The sequence below is a fragment of the Tachypleus tridentatus genome, chromosome 6 (assembly GCF_004210375.1).
Source record: "Tachypleus tridentatus isolate NWPU-2018 chromosome 6, ASM421037v1, whole genome shotgun sequence".
In the NCBI taxonomy this organism is placed as follows: Eukaryota; Metazoa; Arthropoda; class Merostomata; order Xiphosura; family Limulidae; genus Tachypleus; species Tachypleus tridentatus.
This window is the reverse complement of record NC_134830.1, coordinates 105212016-105228579: the sequence shown is the minus strand read 5'-3', so window position 1 is coordinate 105228579 and position 16564 is coordinate 105212016. Positions and strand designations below refer to the sequence as shown.

Genomic DNA, 16564 nt, shown 5'->3' with positions numbered 1-16564 from the left:
AATTTACTGCTCTGTGCCTCAGGTTATTGAAAAGAAACGTAACGTCCCCTATCTCGGACCTATGCTTTTCCCTTAGAGGTTTGCTTATTGCGACTATGAAAGACAGGAAGATTCGATTTCGTATAGAAAGGCAAAGCTGCCTTGCTAGACATGAGAAATTACTTTTGTTTTAGCTGATGGCAAAAATATGAAAATCAATGAATGAAACTCGATGTATTACGTCATTTGTATTCAGACGTCGCCAAATTGATGACTCCCTTCAGATGAATAGTTATTAGTAAAACTATTCCGTAAGTGAAATGGTGTTTTATTTAAATATAAAATAGAATTTCTAGTAAATTAAATATAACTTAAACATTAGTTTAAATACAAAGACATCCCTTTCGAATTTACCTCTAACTATTACGCAGTTCTTATGACTAATTACCATATTTACCAAATTCTGGTCCAATGTGTTGAAAATGTCTTATTACATCTTCCTTTTGAACTATATACGCGTATTATATTCCTGAAATACTTTATTTAAGTGCAAAAAATGGAAAATCAGTTTTTACCAAATAAATAAACATTGACGGGGACGGATTGTATTCATAAGTAGCAGTAGAATTACGTACAATATTGTTTTATAACTTCTAGTGTTGGGCGTTAGGTTTTAACTTAGTAATTCTACGTAGTTGCTAATTTTATCATTCTAAAAGTTTTTCTTGTATTTCTGTACGTATCAAGTACAAACTTAAAATTTACACAACTGCACTAAATAACTGTTGCGGAATAATTGATGTAAGTTACACATTTATTTCTTGACTAAGAAACACTCTTTTCAATCTGACTAGCTCAATAATCAATAATCTATCTAATCCAACGTGATTCGCGCTTTTTACTTCTCAAAGTATGTTCAAACTCTGGGGAAAATTTCAAATACTGGCCATACGCTAATCATGTGATGGTCTTCTTTTCTGTGGCTTATAGTATAAATATGTAATGATTACTGGGTCCTGTATCATTCCACTTGCTGTCTTGTTACTGGGGGAATTATCTTATGTAAAAGAACTAAGGAATCAGTCCATTGACGTTCCAGTTTTGATGATATACTTGAAGTAATTTTGATAGGAACGTTGGGTTCTCCAGAAGCTAACTATTCGGTCGTTATCACGCCAAGGTGCTTCAAAAGACAAACACGATGGAATACCTTTAGCTTGAAAAACACCTGTTTTGCTGGATTATATAAGCAATTGCATTCATTCTAAGACTGTGGAATATGGCTGTTCCCAACAACTACTTAACTTTAGAGACAGTCCTCCTGGCGTGGTGTGGAGTGTATAGCCATACCATGCTACCAGAGTAAAAACCTGTCATATAAGTATTTAAAGTATAATTACTTTTTCTTATCACTAGCTGATTTAATTCTTTCTCGAACATGGTATCAATAGTGTTATTTAGTCTCTTAACACAATATATTTAAGATTATGGTGAGGTGTAATCCTGAGGATATGAGGACATAATGTCCAATAGTACTCTGAGTCTTCTTCCAAACATTGGGGATGCTGGTTTGGTGGCTCTAACTTAGTATTAGGCTGTTCAATAACTCATGAATAGGAGTGAAAAACTTTGATTTGACTTCTTACATCAACTCTTTTAATGATTACTTCTGTTTAAAGACTCTTTCAAGTAATTCAGAATAAAAAAATAGTAGAAACTGCAGTTCACTTGATAACTACAGCATTTTATTTCAATAACCTACACGATTTTACGTAGCTAATCTAGCATCCAGTCTTCACAATTAAACTTATAATCTTATAATGATTTTTTGACTTTTTTATTGAGTAAAAAACTCAAAATTTACCTAACTAAATAAGTGTCTTTCACAGTGTTGTTTGTTTAGAATTAAGCACAAAGCCACACAATGGGCTGTCTGTGCTCTGGCCACCAAGGGTATTGAAACCCGGTTTTTAACGTTGTGAGTCTGCAGACAAGGCGCTGTGCCACTGGGAATTCTTTTCACAGTAAGTTCCACAAGTTTTTAGGCACATGCACTATGTAATCAGTAATCTGTCTATTCTATCTTTACTACGATTTATATTTCTGAAATCATTTTAAAACTTTGGGAAAAATTCTATGTATTAGACCACGCATTGATCACATGACGTTAAAGTTCTTTCTAGCTGCAAAACAATAAATATTTCACGAAACATCTAGGTTACAAGTAGAGGTTACAACAACATATGATCTCATTTTCAATATATATTTTTATCTCCAACTAATTAATTTAGTATTGTAATAGGTAATGTCTATATTATTATGCTTCAATAACTTTTATACAGTAAAACTTTCTGTGATACCATTTCCTGTTATTTTTCATTCTTCATTGTTTTCCTGTTGTTTACAACAAGAATACAGTATCTTTCCTCAAAGTGTTATAGAGCTTGTCCTTGTTAAATTTTCTTATTACAGAGCTATACAGTGCCTGGTAAAAATATTCCTCCCCTACCAATAATATCACATTTTAATGAAATACAAATAATGAAGATATTTGTTTTTAATGAATTTGTTTTTATTTAAAATTTTAATGATCGAACTTAACAGAGTTATATGTGAAGAAGGTTTAATGTTAGCAAAACCTGCAAAGACAATGTATAGATTGAAATTTGCTGATTACACTAGTATTAATACCCCTTAGTCAGTACTTGGTAGAAGCACCTCTGACAGAAATACTGCTGTTAGTCTTCTGGGATATGTCCATACCAGTTTTGCCCAATGGGATGGTGTAATTCGTAACCATTCTTCTTGGCAAAATTGTTCCAATTCTGACAAGTTCGATAGGGATCTTTGATAGACTGCAATCTTCAAGTCTCACCGTAAATTTTCTGTTGATTCAAGTTAAGACTTTGACTGAGCCACTCAAATAAATTCAGTTTTTTTTATTTTGAAATCACTCCATTGTGGCTTTGTCTTTTTGCTTCGAGTAATTATCTTGCTTAAATGTGGATTTTCGATCCAGTTTTAAATTTTGAGCTGAATCAAGCAGGTTTTCCTACAGAATTCGCCTGTACTTTGCACCAACCATCTTTCACTCAATCGTGGCAGTTTCCTAGTCCATGGTACTGGGCAGCATTTCCATAACAAGATGTTGCCATCACCATGCTTGACAATTGGAATGGTGATTATTGGATAATGAGCTGTGATGGGCTTGCACCAGAGGTAACGCTTTGAATTTAGACCTAAAATGCCCCCAGCTGCTTAATTTAGAAAGGCGGCTTGACCTGGGTCGTGATTGGATTGTATGAAGAACATTCCACTTCTAATACACAAAGGAAATGCTCTTGTACTAATCTACAGACCTGTGATTCTTTACTACTTTATTACTGACTTGTTTAGAAAGCTCCTTTGTCTTCATTGTTGATTTTTCATTTCAGTATGAGAGTTGTAGCTTAAACAGATGCATTTACTCTGAAGTCAAGTTAAACCACTTGATAACACAGAGACAAAAAGACCATTACACTATTTTTGCAACCTTTCAATATCGTTTGCACCAAAACTGATTTAAAGTAAATCATAAAGTAAAGTGCCTTAGTAAAGGGACTGAATACTTATTCAATGGATAATATTCTAATTTTCTTTGAAAATCTAACTTACATACTTAATATCAGCATTCGTTTAGCTTTCTCAGTTTGGATTGGGTTGTGTTGGTTCTAAATTTAAAGTTCCATTTGAAATATTTATGATTGCAAGATCAGACGACAACAAAATATGAAAAGTTTGCAGGAGACGTTAATTCTTTTGTAAGGCACTGTATGCGTTCTATTTAAAGGAAGTATTTTTGCCCTTTACATCCATGGCGTTATTGTAGGCACATTGTTGTTGTTTTTCAATAAACTGTTATGCATATCTGTGTTAATGTGTTATTTTAATTAAGGTTTATTGTACTTAATGGAAATGTGTCGGCAACTGTATGCGTATGTATGATTTAAAGGTAAAGATCTTTGTTCTCGTGGATTGCCACCTATTAAAAGCTGCAATTATTTTGTCAAGGCTGAGTAAGACTTGTTTCAGGTCTATTTCCAGATGATACTTTCCTTTGTTACTAAGCACAAAAGATATTCCTGTATTAGCAATCATAAATCCATGATATAGTCACATCTTTTTGAATTCACGAATATTTTGGGTCGGAAAAAGCTGTTACATATCAAAAGCTTTCAATTTTCGATGACATTATGCTGTTTATCTAACGCCAAACAATATCAGAATTTATCTCTGATACAGTCCGTTCCTCTGTGACTTCGTATAGCTATGGTTGTTAAGGCTTACTGATTTATATATTTAACATCATGTTAATGTAACGTGCTAAGCCCTGTAGAACAGTTTACAATATTCATTACTATGTTTATAAAGAATGAAGAAACATTTAGAGTTTCCCTTAGTGTGGTTAATACCTGTAAAATATTAAAATTGTAACTTACAATTATAAAGTATTTGACACAGAAAAATGTTGCAAGGCAATTCATTTCGCTGAATAAATTTTATATCGACTAAACACATGATTAAAGATGGAAATTAATTTTGAATACACGATAAAATAATATTTTAATTAAACACTGAATTTATGACACGTATAAAATGTAAATTTTGTAATAAATTGTACCTTTGTGATTGAATAACGTGTTATGAAGCAGCGCAAGAAATTTGGATACTGTGAAACCATCGTTCCATAAAGGAACATAGACACACTTGAAAAAATCATTTGAAAAGTTCCACTTGAAAAATAGCAATTGAAATAATCAAAAATCTAGAAATATGTTTTGAGAATTTCAGTTATAAAAGAAAATATAAAGAGTCATAAGAATTTGCTGTTTATATTTGTCTGTGAGTTCCAAAACTTAGTAGTTTGTATTTACTTCAGGTTCAAACGGAAAAATTTCGTCACTGAATTCGACATGAATCACTGACAAGAGCTGGACTTCAATTTAGTAACTCTTTTTTTCAATATAGATAATTAACTTTCATTTGCCGGTTTAAAACTTCAAATAATAGTAATTTGAAGACTCATGTAAATTTCAATGTAAGGCTGACAGAGTTTTTTTATAATTACTGATATATTTTAAATTGTTACTTAATTTTGTGTTACTTAAATTTACAATAATGGTTACAATATTTTTTGTAACATCCATATCATGTAAGTTAATTATATTGTTGCAGATAACCATATTTTGATATTATTCTGTATAAAAGCAGAGTTCTATTCATATGAAAACATTTACATGATCTCTTAGAGTATATATTTTAGAGTGAGCATGCTACCTACAAATGTACATTACAACAAAATTATTCAAACTAAACGGAGGCACTTTTTAAAAAGTTTTTCTTCAGAATAATTTAATGTAACTTCAAAGTTGAGTTCTTTTATTGACTATCACAGAAAGCCAATATTATGAAAGTTATTATCTTATGTGGTTATTATTATTACACAGCATAACATCACATATACTGTTTCGTAATGATAGTTGAAAGGTTAATCATAAGACATACTTGTACCATTGTTTTCTGAGGTAAAACAGCAAAAAACACCATTTCCCTTATAAACATTACGTTACCATTCGTGCAACTGTTTTTTTTTTCCATTGACTTCTGAACGTAAATTGTGGATTTTCCGCTTATAGTTTTGAATATCTGAGGCAAAATGTGCAGTTCTGTATTTTACACTTCTCGAACTTCAAAACATAGCTTCTATTGATTCAATTTTTTATCTTATTATTTTTTTCAACATTATAGGATAGTTCATAATATTTCTTATTGCTATAAATTTCTGATAGAAAAAAGCTGCAAAAGTCATAAGGGGAGATTATCATGGATAGCTTCTATAAAAGAACTCAAATGCACATTTGTGTTTTCTTAATTGCACCTATTACTTTCTTGCACTCATGACTTTTATTTTATTCTTCAGACAATAGGGCAAATTTTGGAGGCGTCATTACTCTAGCTCTACTGTCTGTTGGCTGTTTTGGTTTTTCCCTGATTCATAGCTGTTTTTTATTAATAAGCTTTGAAATAAATAATTATCTTATGTCAGATCATTTGTATTTTTATTTTCATTTCCATATATATTTCTGTTATACATCCTAAATCCTTTAAATATACTCGCCCTACAAGGAAGTTAGTTTGTTGATTGTTTTTGTTAAGCAAAAAGCTTATTAATGGAATGTCTCTGTTCTGCCCACCATGGGTATCGAAACCCGATATCTGGCATTCTAAGCCTGCATATTTTTTTTTTTGCAGCGCTACTAATCTTTTAAATAAATTTGTCCAACAAGATTACTCAGTAGAAAGCTTTTGCATCATTGATTTTATCTGGTTAGGCTTCTTGCACTAAATTCTTGAAGCATTATTAGTATTTCAGACATGAATTTTATTTTCTCAAACTAACGGACAAATTCTTCGAGTTAGAGTTGAATAAATTGAGCAATAAATCACGGTCATCATCTTGCAACCTGCTGTCCTCTATTCTCTTTCATTCAGCAACATGTTCGCTGAGCAGTGCGAAATACTTTCGTTGTTGCTGCTTGTGTTCGTTTAAAAGTCATTCTTCCAAGAACAATACAGAACTTTTATTAACAGATGTCGAGAATAAAAAAATATTAGTTGCATTATCATTAAGTTTTACTAGTGTTCAATGATTTAAGCATTTGAAGTATTAACATGATGAAAAATTATTCATGCCATTATGAAATATACTTGTAATAAATTGCGTATAGTTTGAGGTCTCAAACAAATTGAGGTCTCTTTGACACTGCACCAGTTTTATACACGTGGTGCCTCCCAGTGACTCAGCGGCATGTCTGCGGACTTACAGCGCCAAAAACCTGGTTTTGATACCCGTGGAGGGCAGATCACATAAAGCCCATTGTGTAGTTTTGTGCTTAATTCAAAAACAACAATAACAACAACACGTGGTTAACAGCCCCTACTGACAGATACAACAACACACACACAAAAATACATAGACACGTTTACATAAATATTTTTCTCATTTTTTATTATTAACGAGAATGAATTCTGTAACTCATCATACATGAACGTAGATTATTCGTTGATATTCACAGCACTATATTCGAAAACATATTAGCGCTTGCAACTTGTTTGTACGAGTTCTGAATTTAAATACAATCACGAAGTAACTGACAAAAACTGCTTTAAATAATAGAATTCAGTAAGAAAGGCCCGGCATGGCCAGATAGGTTAAGGCGTTCGACTCGTACTCTGAGGGTCGCGAGTTCGAATCCTTGTCGCACCAAACATGCTCGCCCTTTCAGCCGTGGGGTCATTATAAGGTAACGGTCAATCCCACTATTCGTTGGTAAAAAAGTAGCCCAAGAGTTGGCGGTGGGTGGCGATGACTAACTGTCTCCCCTCTATTCTTACATTGCTAAGTTAGGGACGGCTAGCGCAGATAGCCCTCGAGTAGCTTTGCGTAAAATTCAAAACAAATAAATAAGAAAACATCTTTTTTTTTAAAGTGGAAGTTTTTCTTTTAGTTTCCTTACAGATACAGTTATTCGGTGTATGTAGCGACTATACCTATTTTTGTAATCTTATTATTACAAAGTGTCATTTAACCTATATATGTATATCTAGTTGTTGTTTTTTAAATATTAAACCAGCTGCATATTAATAACACTTGTGACAGTAGTTATTTAAATATAACTTGCAAGTTTAGGAAAAAAGTAGAATTGTATTAATTAAGATCAGTTGACAGATATTAAATACACTGAACGAAAATAGTTCCATCCCAGAACTTCTAATAAAACTGCAAAATACTTGGTTTCCTGTTTAAGAATTTATATCGTAAGTTTTACACATATTTCTGTTAAAAAGGTTTAAACATGTGTAGCAAAGCAACATCCAACGTTTCGTGCTAACAAGTTTCCACCCGATGGAAAGAAGTATAGACTGTTTCCATCCAAGTGTATAAAACTGCTATAGTGTATAAAACTGGTGCAGTGTATAAAACTGCTATAGTGTATAAATTGGTACTGAAATGCTTCGAAGTTATGAGTTCATGCATCTTTAAGGTTGAGTCCCCCAAGTGGCATATGGTATGTCTGCGGACTTACACCGCTAGAAACTGGGTTTTGAAACCTGTGGTCTACTGAGCACAGGTATCTCATTGTGTAGCTTTATGCTAACTTCTAAAAAAAACAAACAAAAATTAGTGTTAAAATTTGGCTAGTTAGTTTGGCTGACAACGTGCGTATAGTTCGCCCTGCAAAACATACGCCATTAAACTTTACTAGTTAAATATTGTTATTAATTTATATTTGTGTTTGATATCTTTAATTGATTTAAAAATATAGACCTAATTATTTTATGTATTTTTTGGTATTGTTATGGCAGCATTATTTACAAATTTAAATTTTATCCGTTTCACTGCGTAAAATAGAAAAAAGAAATTAATTTGAACCCATGACATGAATTACCAGGAAGGAATTCGAGAGTAGTTTTTATATAGAAATATGTCTACTTCCATGTATAATGTCAAAATTAAATAAAATAACAAAATTAGGCACGGTGTCCTTTTATTAATCCACTCGATTTGTTTTGAATTTCGCGCAAAATACACGAGGGCTATCTGGGCTAGCTGTCCCTAATTTAGCAGTGTAAGACTAGAGAGAAGGCAGCTTGTTATCACCACCCACCGCCATCTCTTGGGCTACTCTTTTATCAACGAATAGTTAGATTGACCGTCACGTTATAACGTCCCCACGACTGAAAGGGCGAGCATGTTTGGTGTGACGGGGATTGAAACACAGGACCCTCGGTTTACGAGTTATGTGCTTTAACCATGTGGCCATGCTGAGCCGGCAAGAAACGTACAAAAACCTTAGAAATAAAGCAGAAAAAAAGACTGTTTTTAAACAAAAAAGATATATATGAATGAACGGTAACAATGCACTGGTTCATATTTATACATTAAAGCGTACAGCATGTATATTTTTGTTAAGAAACGGTGCATATCGCTAGTATAAAGAAATTAATGTTAAGAAAGGATCTTTTCTCAAAGAACAAACCTAAGCATATGTTTTACTTAGATCTGCAATGTAGCAACAAGTAATCTAAAATATTTTAGTGTTACTACGTCTGATTAATGAGTTATACCACTAGCAAATATATCGTTACAACAAAGCTTGGTTTTGGCTGAGAATATTTTGAAAGTGTTCTAATTGAAATGGAAGAAGAAATACTTCTTAGTGTTACAAGAAGAACAGAAGAAACACAATTATTGATAAAGATTAAACCATGCACTCTAATACTATACTGCTCTTTTAATTTATTGAAATACTACTTTTGCGATTCTGCTTGAAAATATGTACTTCAACGTACATTATTACGTTTGGTCTAATGGCCTTTGACTTGATTGCTAGACAAATGGCCGATTGAAGGTGTATTTTACTTTTGGTTAGAATTACAAATCTTTTGAAGTTCGTTTAACTGTATTTATTGTTATACAATATTAAAATCAGACACACTAATAATAAATGAACAGATAGTATTTTCTTTTGTAGTCTCTCAACTCACAATTCTTCAAATGGATTGTTTAATTCACAAACTGTCCAATCTAACCACTTCATTGATGTTAACCATAACCATCACTTATGGTAGATTTATTACCTTTGCAACCACACGCACATACATATTTGGAATGCAAGGCTAGAAATGAAGTTGCAGTGCAGTGAACGACGAAGTAAACCACAGAACTACTTTATGTTTCGTTTTGTGTACTGATGTATCTGTAAGCAGTTTATCTGCAAGATGGTAATTACTTAATTATCAAAGTATTTAGTGAAAATATCTAAGATTTTGCTTGTTTCTTGTTAAACACATGCTACACAGTGGGCTATTTTTGTTGTGCCCATAAAAAGTATTAGAATCCGATTTTTGAGGGTTATAAACCTTCAGAGTTTATACTAAGCTACTGGGGGCATTATTAAGGATAATTCATTCAGTAAAGTAAGAAGGTTTGATTAAAGTAATGTTACATTATCTTATGTATCCTATAGACGTAAGAACTGAGAATGCTTTTAAGTTTACTTTATTATGTTTGTGTTTTGATCTGCATGTTTGCAAACTACAAAAACCTGATAATTATTTGTTCAGTTTTCGCCAAACTTTAACAACGGTCCCAAAAATTTTCTATTATTTTCATCATGATTTTTTTCTATTATTTTTCTTTCTGGTAAAACGAACGAATAATGCATTCCAAGATATCAGTTCCTACCGTGAATATAGTTTTAACCTCTTACCTCCGTTTTTATCTGTAAACATTCAGCAATAAGCATAAAATAATTTGGAGTGCTTTTAATATCTTTTTTTTTTTTTTTAGCTTTGAACGTTGTGCGTGTAAATATATGTTACTTTTATATATGTTCTTATCTGTTTGCCCCTGGCTAAGCTTAGCGAAAGATATGTTATTTATACTAGTCATAAACCAAAAAACCTCGCAGAGAGCGATAAAAGTCTTGCTAAACAAGATGTCTTCTTTACAAGTTGGATTCACCAGGAACGGCGGCATTATTGGCTAGAGAAATTACATAACGCCAATCAAGATAGCTTCGCGCGTTCAGCGCTCAAGCTAGGAATAGCTGCAGAACTCGGCGGTCCAAGAGTATCCGCAGTCATCAGTTGAAAGAGTAGAATGGCAGCCGCATGCAAGCACGTGCAGCAAACAACCGACTCGGAATAGAAAAGAAATTCGTAAAATATTACACAAAAAACATCACAAGGAACTGAGAACTCTACTAGTTGACTGAACTTCGGAATGTAATCAAGTGGAGCACACCAATGCCGGGAAAGAGGCTTCTACAGTTTCTGTATTTGCGTGATTACAATGTATTATATGCTCAACAAGTAGAAGTTGGCTCCAGTAATATTCGGTCATGGTTGGTAAGCTGTTTTAATTGGTTTTATATATATATATATACATATATTTTTAAAATTATATTGCTTCTAAAAAATCGTGAAAGCTGTGCTTCATTGTAATATCTATATTTCATCGAACCTGACTGACAGAAAATATTTCCACAACATTTGCGTGCCATACAACCATTTACAAGGTGCACAAGGGACAGTTGTGAAAATGTGGTTTGTGATTTGTCAATGGAGTCAACTAACTGGCTTCAGTTAATTATCGATAACACTTTCATTCGTATCTGTTCTTCAAGAAGAAACCGAATCATCATTTTTACTCTTTTCGTTTACCATCTTGTCTGTTGATAACGTGTCCTTGTGCACACGAACACTGACAACAGATTGTGATTTTCTGTTTCATGTGTATAGACCCTGACAAACATGCTGGAATTTTATACTTCCAATACATTTTCGGATGGATTTTTTTGTCTTCTAACTTCAAATTGATTCAAAGCAAATCGTAAGTTTTTTTTCTGAACATGAACAATAGCATATAAATAATTGATCTAAAAAAACGTATTAGTTTAAATAACTAAAAAGTATTATATCATATTATACTTATTATATCAGCAGTCGTAGAATAGAAAAGATATATTTCAGTATTGTTTTGATTTATCAATGTTCATTATTCACAATTAGTACATTATTTTTACTACGACACATCAAAGTTTTTCTTGACCACTCACGTTTCAAAAACGAAATTATCAAACATAGTTAAAGATAACAATAGTGTATCATTTTTACTTTCCAACTAGTTATTTTCCCCCTCTCGGTGGCACAGCGGTACATCTGTGAACTCACATTACTAGAAACCGGGTTTCGATACTTGTAGTGAGCAGAGCACAGATAGCCTATTGTCCAACTTTGTGCTTAATTCCAAAAACTAAACATTTTCGTTTTGTTTTAATGTAGACCCTTTCCATGGTTGGACAGGGTCAAGTCTATGGATTTACAATACTAAAGTAGGGGGTTGAATTCCACGCTGCGGAAACAGCAGTTAGCTCACAGAATAGGTTTCTTTTTCTTTCTCTAACATATATTTCGCTTTATTATGAGAAAGTGAATTTATTTTTTTTCATTCGCACCCGCGTGCCGTTATGTTTGATCGTTGATGATTTCTTTAAAAGGTTCGTAAAGAGTACGTTTGCCTGAGTACATGCATTGAGTTTTTGTTAGGGTAAATTTATTTATATTCCATGTGCTCCACATTATATTTTTCTTTTGGTAAAGATCGATGACAATATGTTTGATTGTTTCTGTTTGTATAATAAAACACAAACTGGCTCTGAGATCTATGATTGTTCTAAAGAGCTTTTACAAAAAGCAAAAAGTGGTTATAAAACTAAAAGCTTTCTATTTTAGATAAATATGATTTACCGTGATATAACTTATAGTAAATACACTTCTTTTTTTAAATTTAAGCTTTTACAAATAATCATTTGGTAATAATATAGATTAGCTGTTTCTTTATTTGAATAGTAATCTCATGGATATGAACTCGCGTTAATTTTTCCCCAAGAAAATGGTGATCCACTATATACGGTAAACTTTTACTTAATTTTCACATTAAAATAATTCATTGTATTATGTGTGCATTTTTATTCTTTATTTATTCATTGTGTCAAGTCCCCCGCTGGTAAAGCGGTAAGTCTACGTATTTACAATACTAAAATGAGGGGTTCGATTTTCCTCGATGGACTCAGCAGATAGTATGATGTGAGAAAAACACACACACATTGTGTCAAAGTTTCCAAGACGTATCTCTAGAAATTCAGTGAAGATAGCAAATTATATTTTCTATTTTCGTACTAGTTAGAAGCACTTTTTTTTTTGTACAATAGGTTATTCTATAAAAAAATTAAAATTACAGGGTTTTGATATTTCGGATATTCTTTATTTAATTCTTTTGTATTTTGTACGAATATTTTCACACATTGCATAGTCTCTTGTTTGAATTAAGCACAAAGCAACACAATGGGCTATCTGTGCTCTGTCCACCACGAGTATTGAAACCCGGTTTTTAGTCCGCAGACATGCCACTGAGCCACTGGGGGGCCGTTGTATAGCACATGATACAAATGTCCAATACTTTCTACTAATGTGAAACATTTAATTGTAACTAGCATGACCATATTGTACTCAATAATATGTTATATCATGAAATAACTATGACAGAGCAAAAGGTATATATATGTATTTGATGTAATTCGGTTTTCATTGCTTCGCTTAAAATAAGTTTTTCTGTTGAAATGCAGAACTTAATGCGTTTCTCCACAATTTTTGTTGGAAATCTTGTGGACCAAAGGGATTGGATTAATTTGTTCGAATGTAAAGTTCGAACTTCATAGGGACCTTCGTTCATTATTATTCTGAAAGTGTAGAGCTAGAATCATGAAGGTGATACGACTAGAGGAAACACATCTGCATTCGGCAGTCTTGCATAGATAACGAGGTGTATGACATTTACAAGGGAGACACAGATCTCCGTATAGGTATTGTCAGACAATTTGCATTATGCTGCATACAGGCAGAAAGAGAAATGGAAGGCGTGCGATAGATGGATCGTGATGACGGTTGCAGTACGTTTAGGTTAAAGCACAACAGAGAAATGCTCCCACTCAACATGTTCATAGGATTTATGCGTTAATAAGGTGTGGGAAATAGCAAGGCAAACGTGACGGGTATAATCATATAGTACCTTACATCATATATCTAATATGATGTAAGATACATATATATGCGTGCTTTTACATAACACACACACATATATATATTCATAAGTACCTGGTTAAACGCCTTTGAAGATCTACTGTTTGTTGGCAATATTCTGTAATGTAAAACGTCACGGAATTATGTAAGAGAGAGAGTATTCCTGTCTTCGATATCCATGTAGATATGTATATGGCAAATACATATCTTATCGTTAGCCAAACATACTTGTTCAAGTTCAGCTAGAAGCACGTTGATTTCTAAAAACAATATGCATATTGTTACGCAAAGTAATGTTATGAATCCAATATGATCAGACATTGATTCTTATTAAACGTAAAAATGGAAAAATCGAAGACCAGAATTTATTATCGTTGCATTCTCTGTACAATCGATTAACAATGGAAAATTTGTAAGGTTACGAAACGAGTTTGATATTGTACTCTATCACTGGATTAAATATTGAAGAGAATTTCAGGATATTTTATACACAAATAATATATTAGAACTTTCATCAAAAATTCTGCGCCAATACAAGCTGATTAGTTATTTGCAATTATTACAAAAAGTATAAAATTTCATATATGTATTCAACTGTCATTTGCTCTTGTTTACCATTGTCTTATCTCAATCTTATCTCTGTACGTTATTCTCATTATCAACAGCTAATATTATACGCTGTGGTCATCGTACAATTACATAAACGCTTCTTTTAGAAAAGGAAATATAAAAATAATATAAATATTTGAAAACTGTATAAATACTTTTCAAATTAGATTAACTTTATCAATGGCTATGTACATATTATTATTTCATAAAACTGTTATAAAGTACAGCTTTAACTGCCGACTGTATTACGTTAATTATTCATACATCGCTAAAATATGGTTTGTATTTTATAATCTGGTGTAAATATAATAAACTCTTCACTCACTTTCTGTAATTAATTAACTTTTATTCACTGTATAGAGATTTGTGAATGTGTTATTGTTAAACAGATTTTTCACTCTATTGAGCAATTACGTGCAGGCTTTGGATCACTTTGTTCTAAAAGTACAATTTTCCCGTTATTATAAAACTATGTATAATTTTTTAGGAAAATACTTTAAGTTGTTATATTTCTGTAAAATAATATGCATACTTAAACAGTTTGAAAGCACTCTTCATTTACACGTTATTCAAAGGATTAACTGTGCACTGAATTTAATAAAATACTTGCAGTGAATTTATTGAATTAGAATTGACATTCAACATTTCTATTTATTATGGCAGGACTTTTTGATCCCACTGTTGCACAGCAAGCCACAGTACCTGTTAGAAACTTGTCCATGAATAGATCCAGTGTGAAGAATATTGCAGGATCAGGAGGCGGTAAACAATCTCTCCCACACATGAATCCTAGCACTCTGAGGCGGGAAACGGATCGTGATTTTGAGACTTCGTGTCTAGCAAGGACGCCCTCTGGTTCCTTGTTTATTCCAAGCGGTAAGTATGTAATTATTAACTCTTCAGCAATATATTTGTTGTTATATTTCTTTAAATTTTTTATAGTTTATGGTTAACGAGAGTTTATATATCTAACACATAAAATATGCTATGACAGTGTAAACCAAAACTATCATTACATCTTACTGTTTTAATGGTATTATCTTTTGAAACAATCTCTATTACATTTTCTTTAATCATAAATATTGCTTATATCACACATCATTACAAATTACCATGACTTAAGTTCAGTCAAAACGTACAGTGAGTATAAAGATGACTGGGGGTAATTATTTATGATTTTCAACATTTTATTACAATAAACTAAAACTACATTTTATTTTATTTTTTTAGAAAATAAACTTGTTACTATAAAGCATTTTCGGCGACTAATTAGTAAACGTGGCTAACATTAATTATTGACCGCTAATCACCTTCTTTTGTTAGTTTACTAATCAACGGCCAGCCATTACACTTGTCGTGGAAAAGGAATCAACTAATAGAATTCCTTGTTACACGTAATGGTTACAAACACAGAAAGCTACCTTGTCACTAGAGTATAGAGAAAACCAACTGATATAAATAAGTATAAAGAATACACATCCTACAAATAACATAAAAAAGGACTTACTATAGTTTCTAGTTTGTAAACAAATACCAAACTACAAAGAAATAATTTATTCACTTCATCATAACGCTGATAATTAATGGTTATTCTCAGGAAACGTAGAAGATTACACAGAAATGAAAAGAGTAAGTTACAAAGAGGAAACAATCTGTAATCTCAACGTAACTTATCCCAGGGGTTAAAAATGTAAGCTCAGGTTCTACTTACTTGGGCTTATCAATATTAACAAAGAAGGATATCCAATCAAAGTACGTTATTAATGAAATACTTTCTCACAAAACTTAAATAGACATTCAGGAAACTATTTAAGTTCATGTAACGTGAAATGTTTCGGTTGTTTTTCAACGTGGGCAATATAATGTGGGGAACCGAAATGTGTATAGTTAAAGAGTCGCGGGTTTTCGATCTTTCATCTTTCAGAGTACTTGGAAAGATAAAGATGATTTACAAAAGTCACAACACTAATAGTTAACGTAAAATTCTATCGGTTAATGTTAAATTCAGATTAGAGCAAGCTATATACTTAGAGCGAAACTAAAAATCAATCTGACAGTCACCATAGCAAATTAGATATGCTTTTATTATGTTTCTATTTTTAAATATTATAATTCAGTGTTTATAAGGACAGGAACAAACGTAATATATTGCATTCCCTGTGCATAGGACAGTGGGTACATTGATCACAGAACGATTACAGTTAAAATGAAAAATGTAAGAACAGAGAATATAGCTACTGAATATCAAAACAGTATTCCAAGAGTCACGTTGAAAGAAAACGAATGTTTA

The 16564-nt window shown here is 32.3% G+C and overlaps 1 protein-coding gene across 21 annotated transcripts in view; it reads left to right on the top strand.

Moving 5' to 3' along the window:
• Ten-m (teneurin transmembrane protein Ten-m) overlaps positions 1-16564 on the top strand; it is a 354091-nt gene that overhangs the window by 277061 nt on the left and 60466 nt on the right. For 17 of the 21 annotated variants that reach the window (XM_076506757.1, XM_076506760.1, XM_076506761.1 and 14 more), the window contains one exon: positions 14938-15150. In XM_076506757.1, coding sequence (XP_076362872.1) covers positions 14938-15150 — 213 coding nt within the window. Of the gene's footprint in view, positions 1-10536; positions 11417-14937; positions 15151-16564 lie in introns of all 21 variants that reach the window. The other 4 variants (XM_076506766.1, XM_076506765.1, XM_076506772.1 and 1 more) reach the window with 2 other exon arrangements.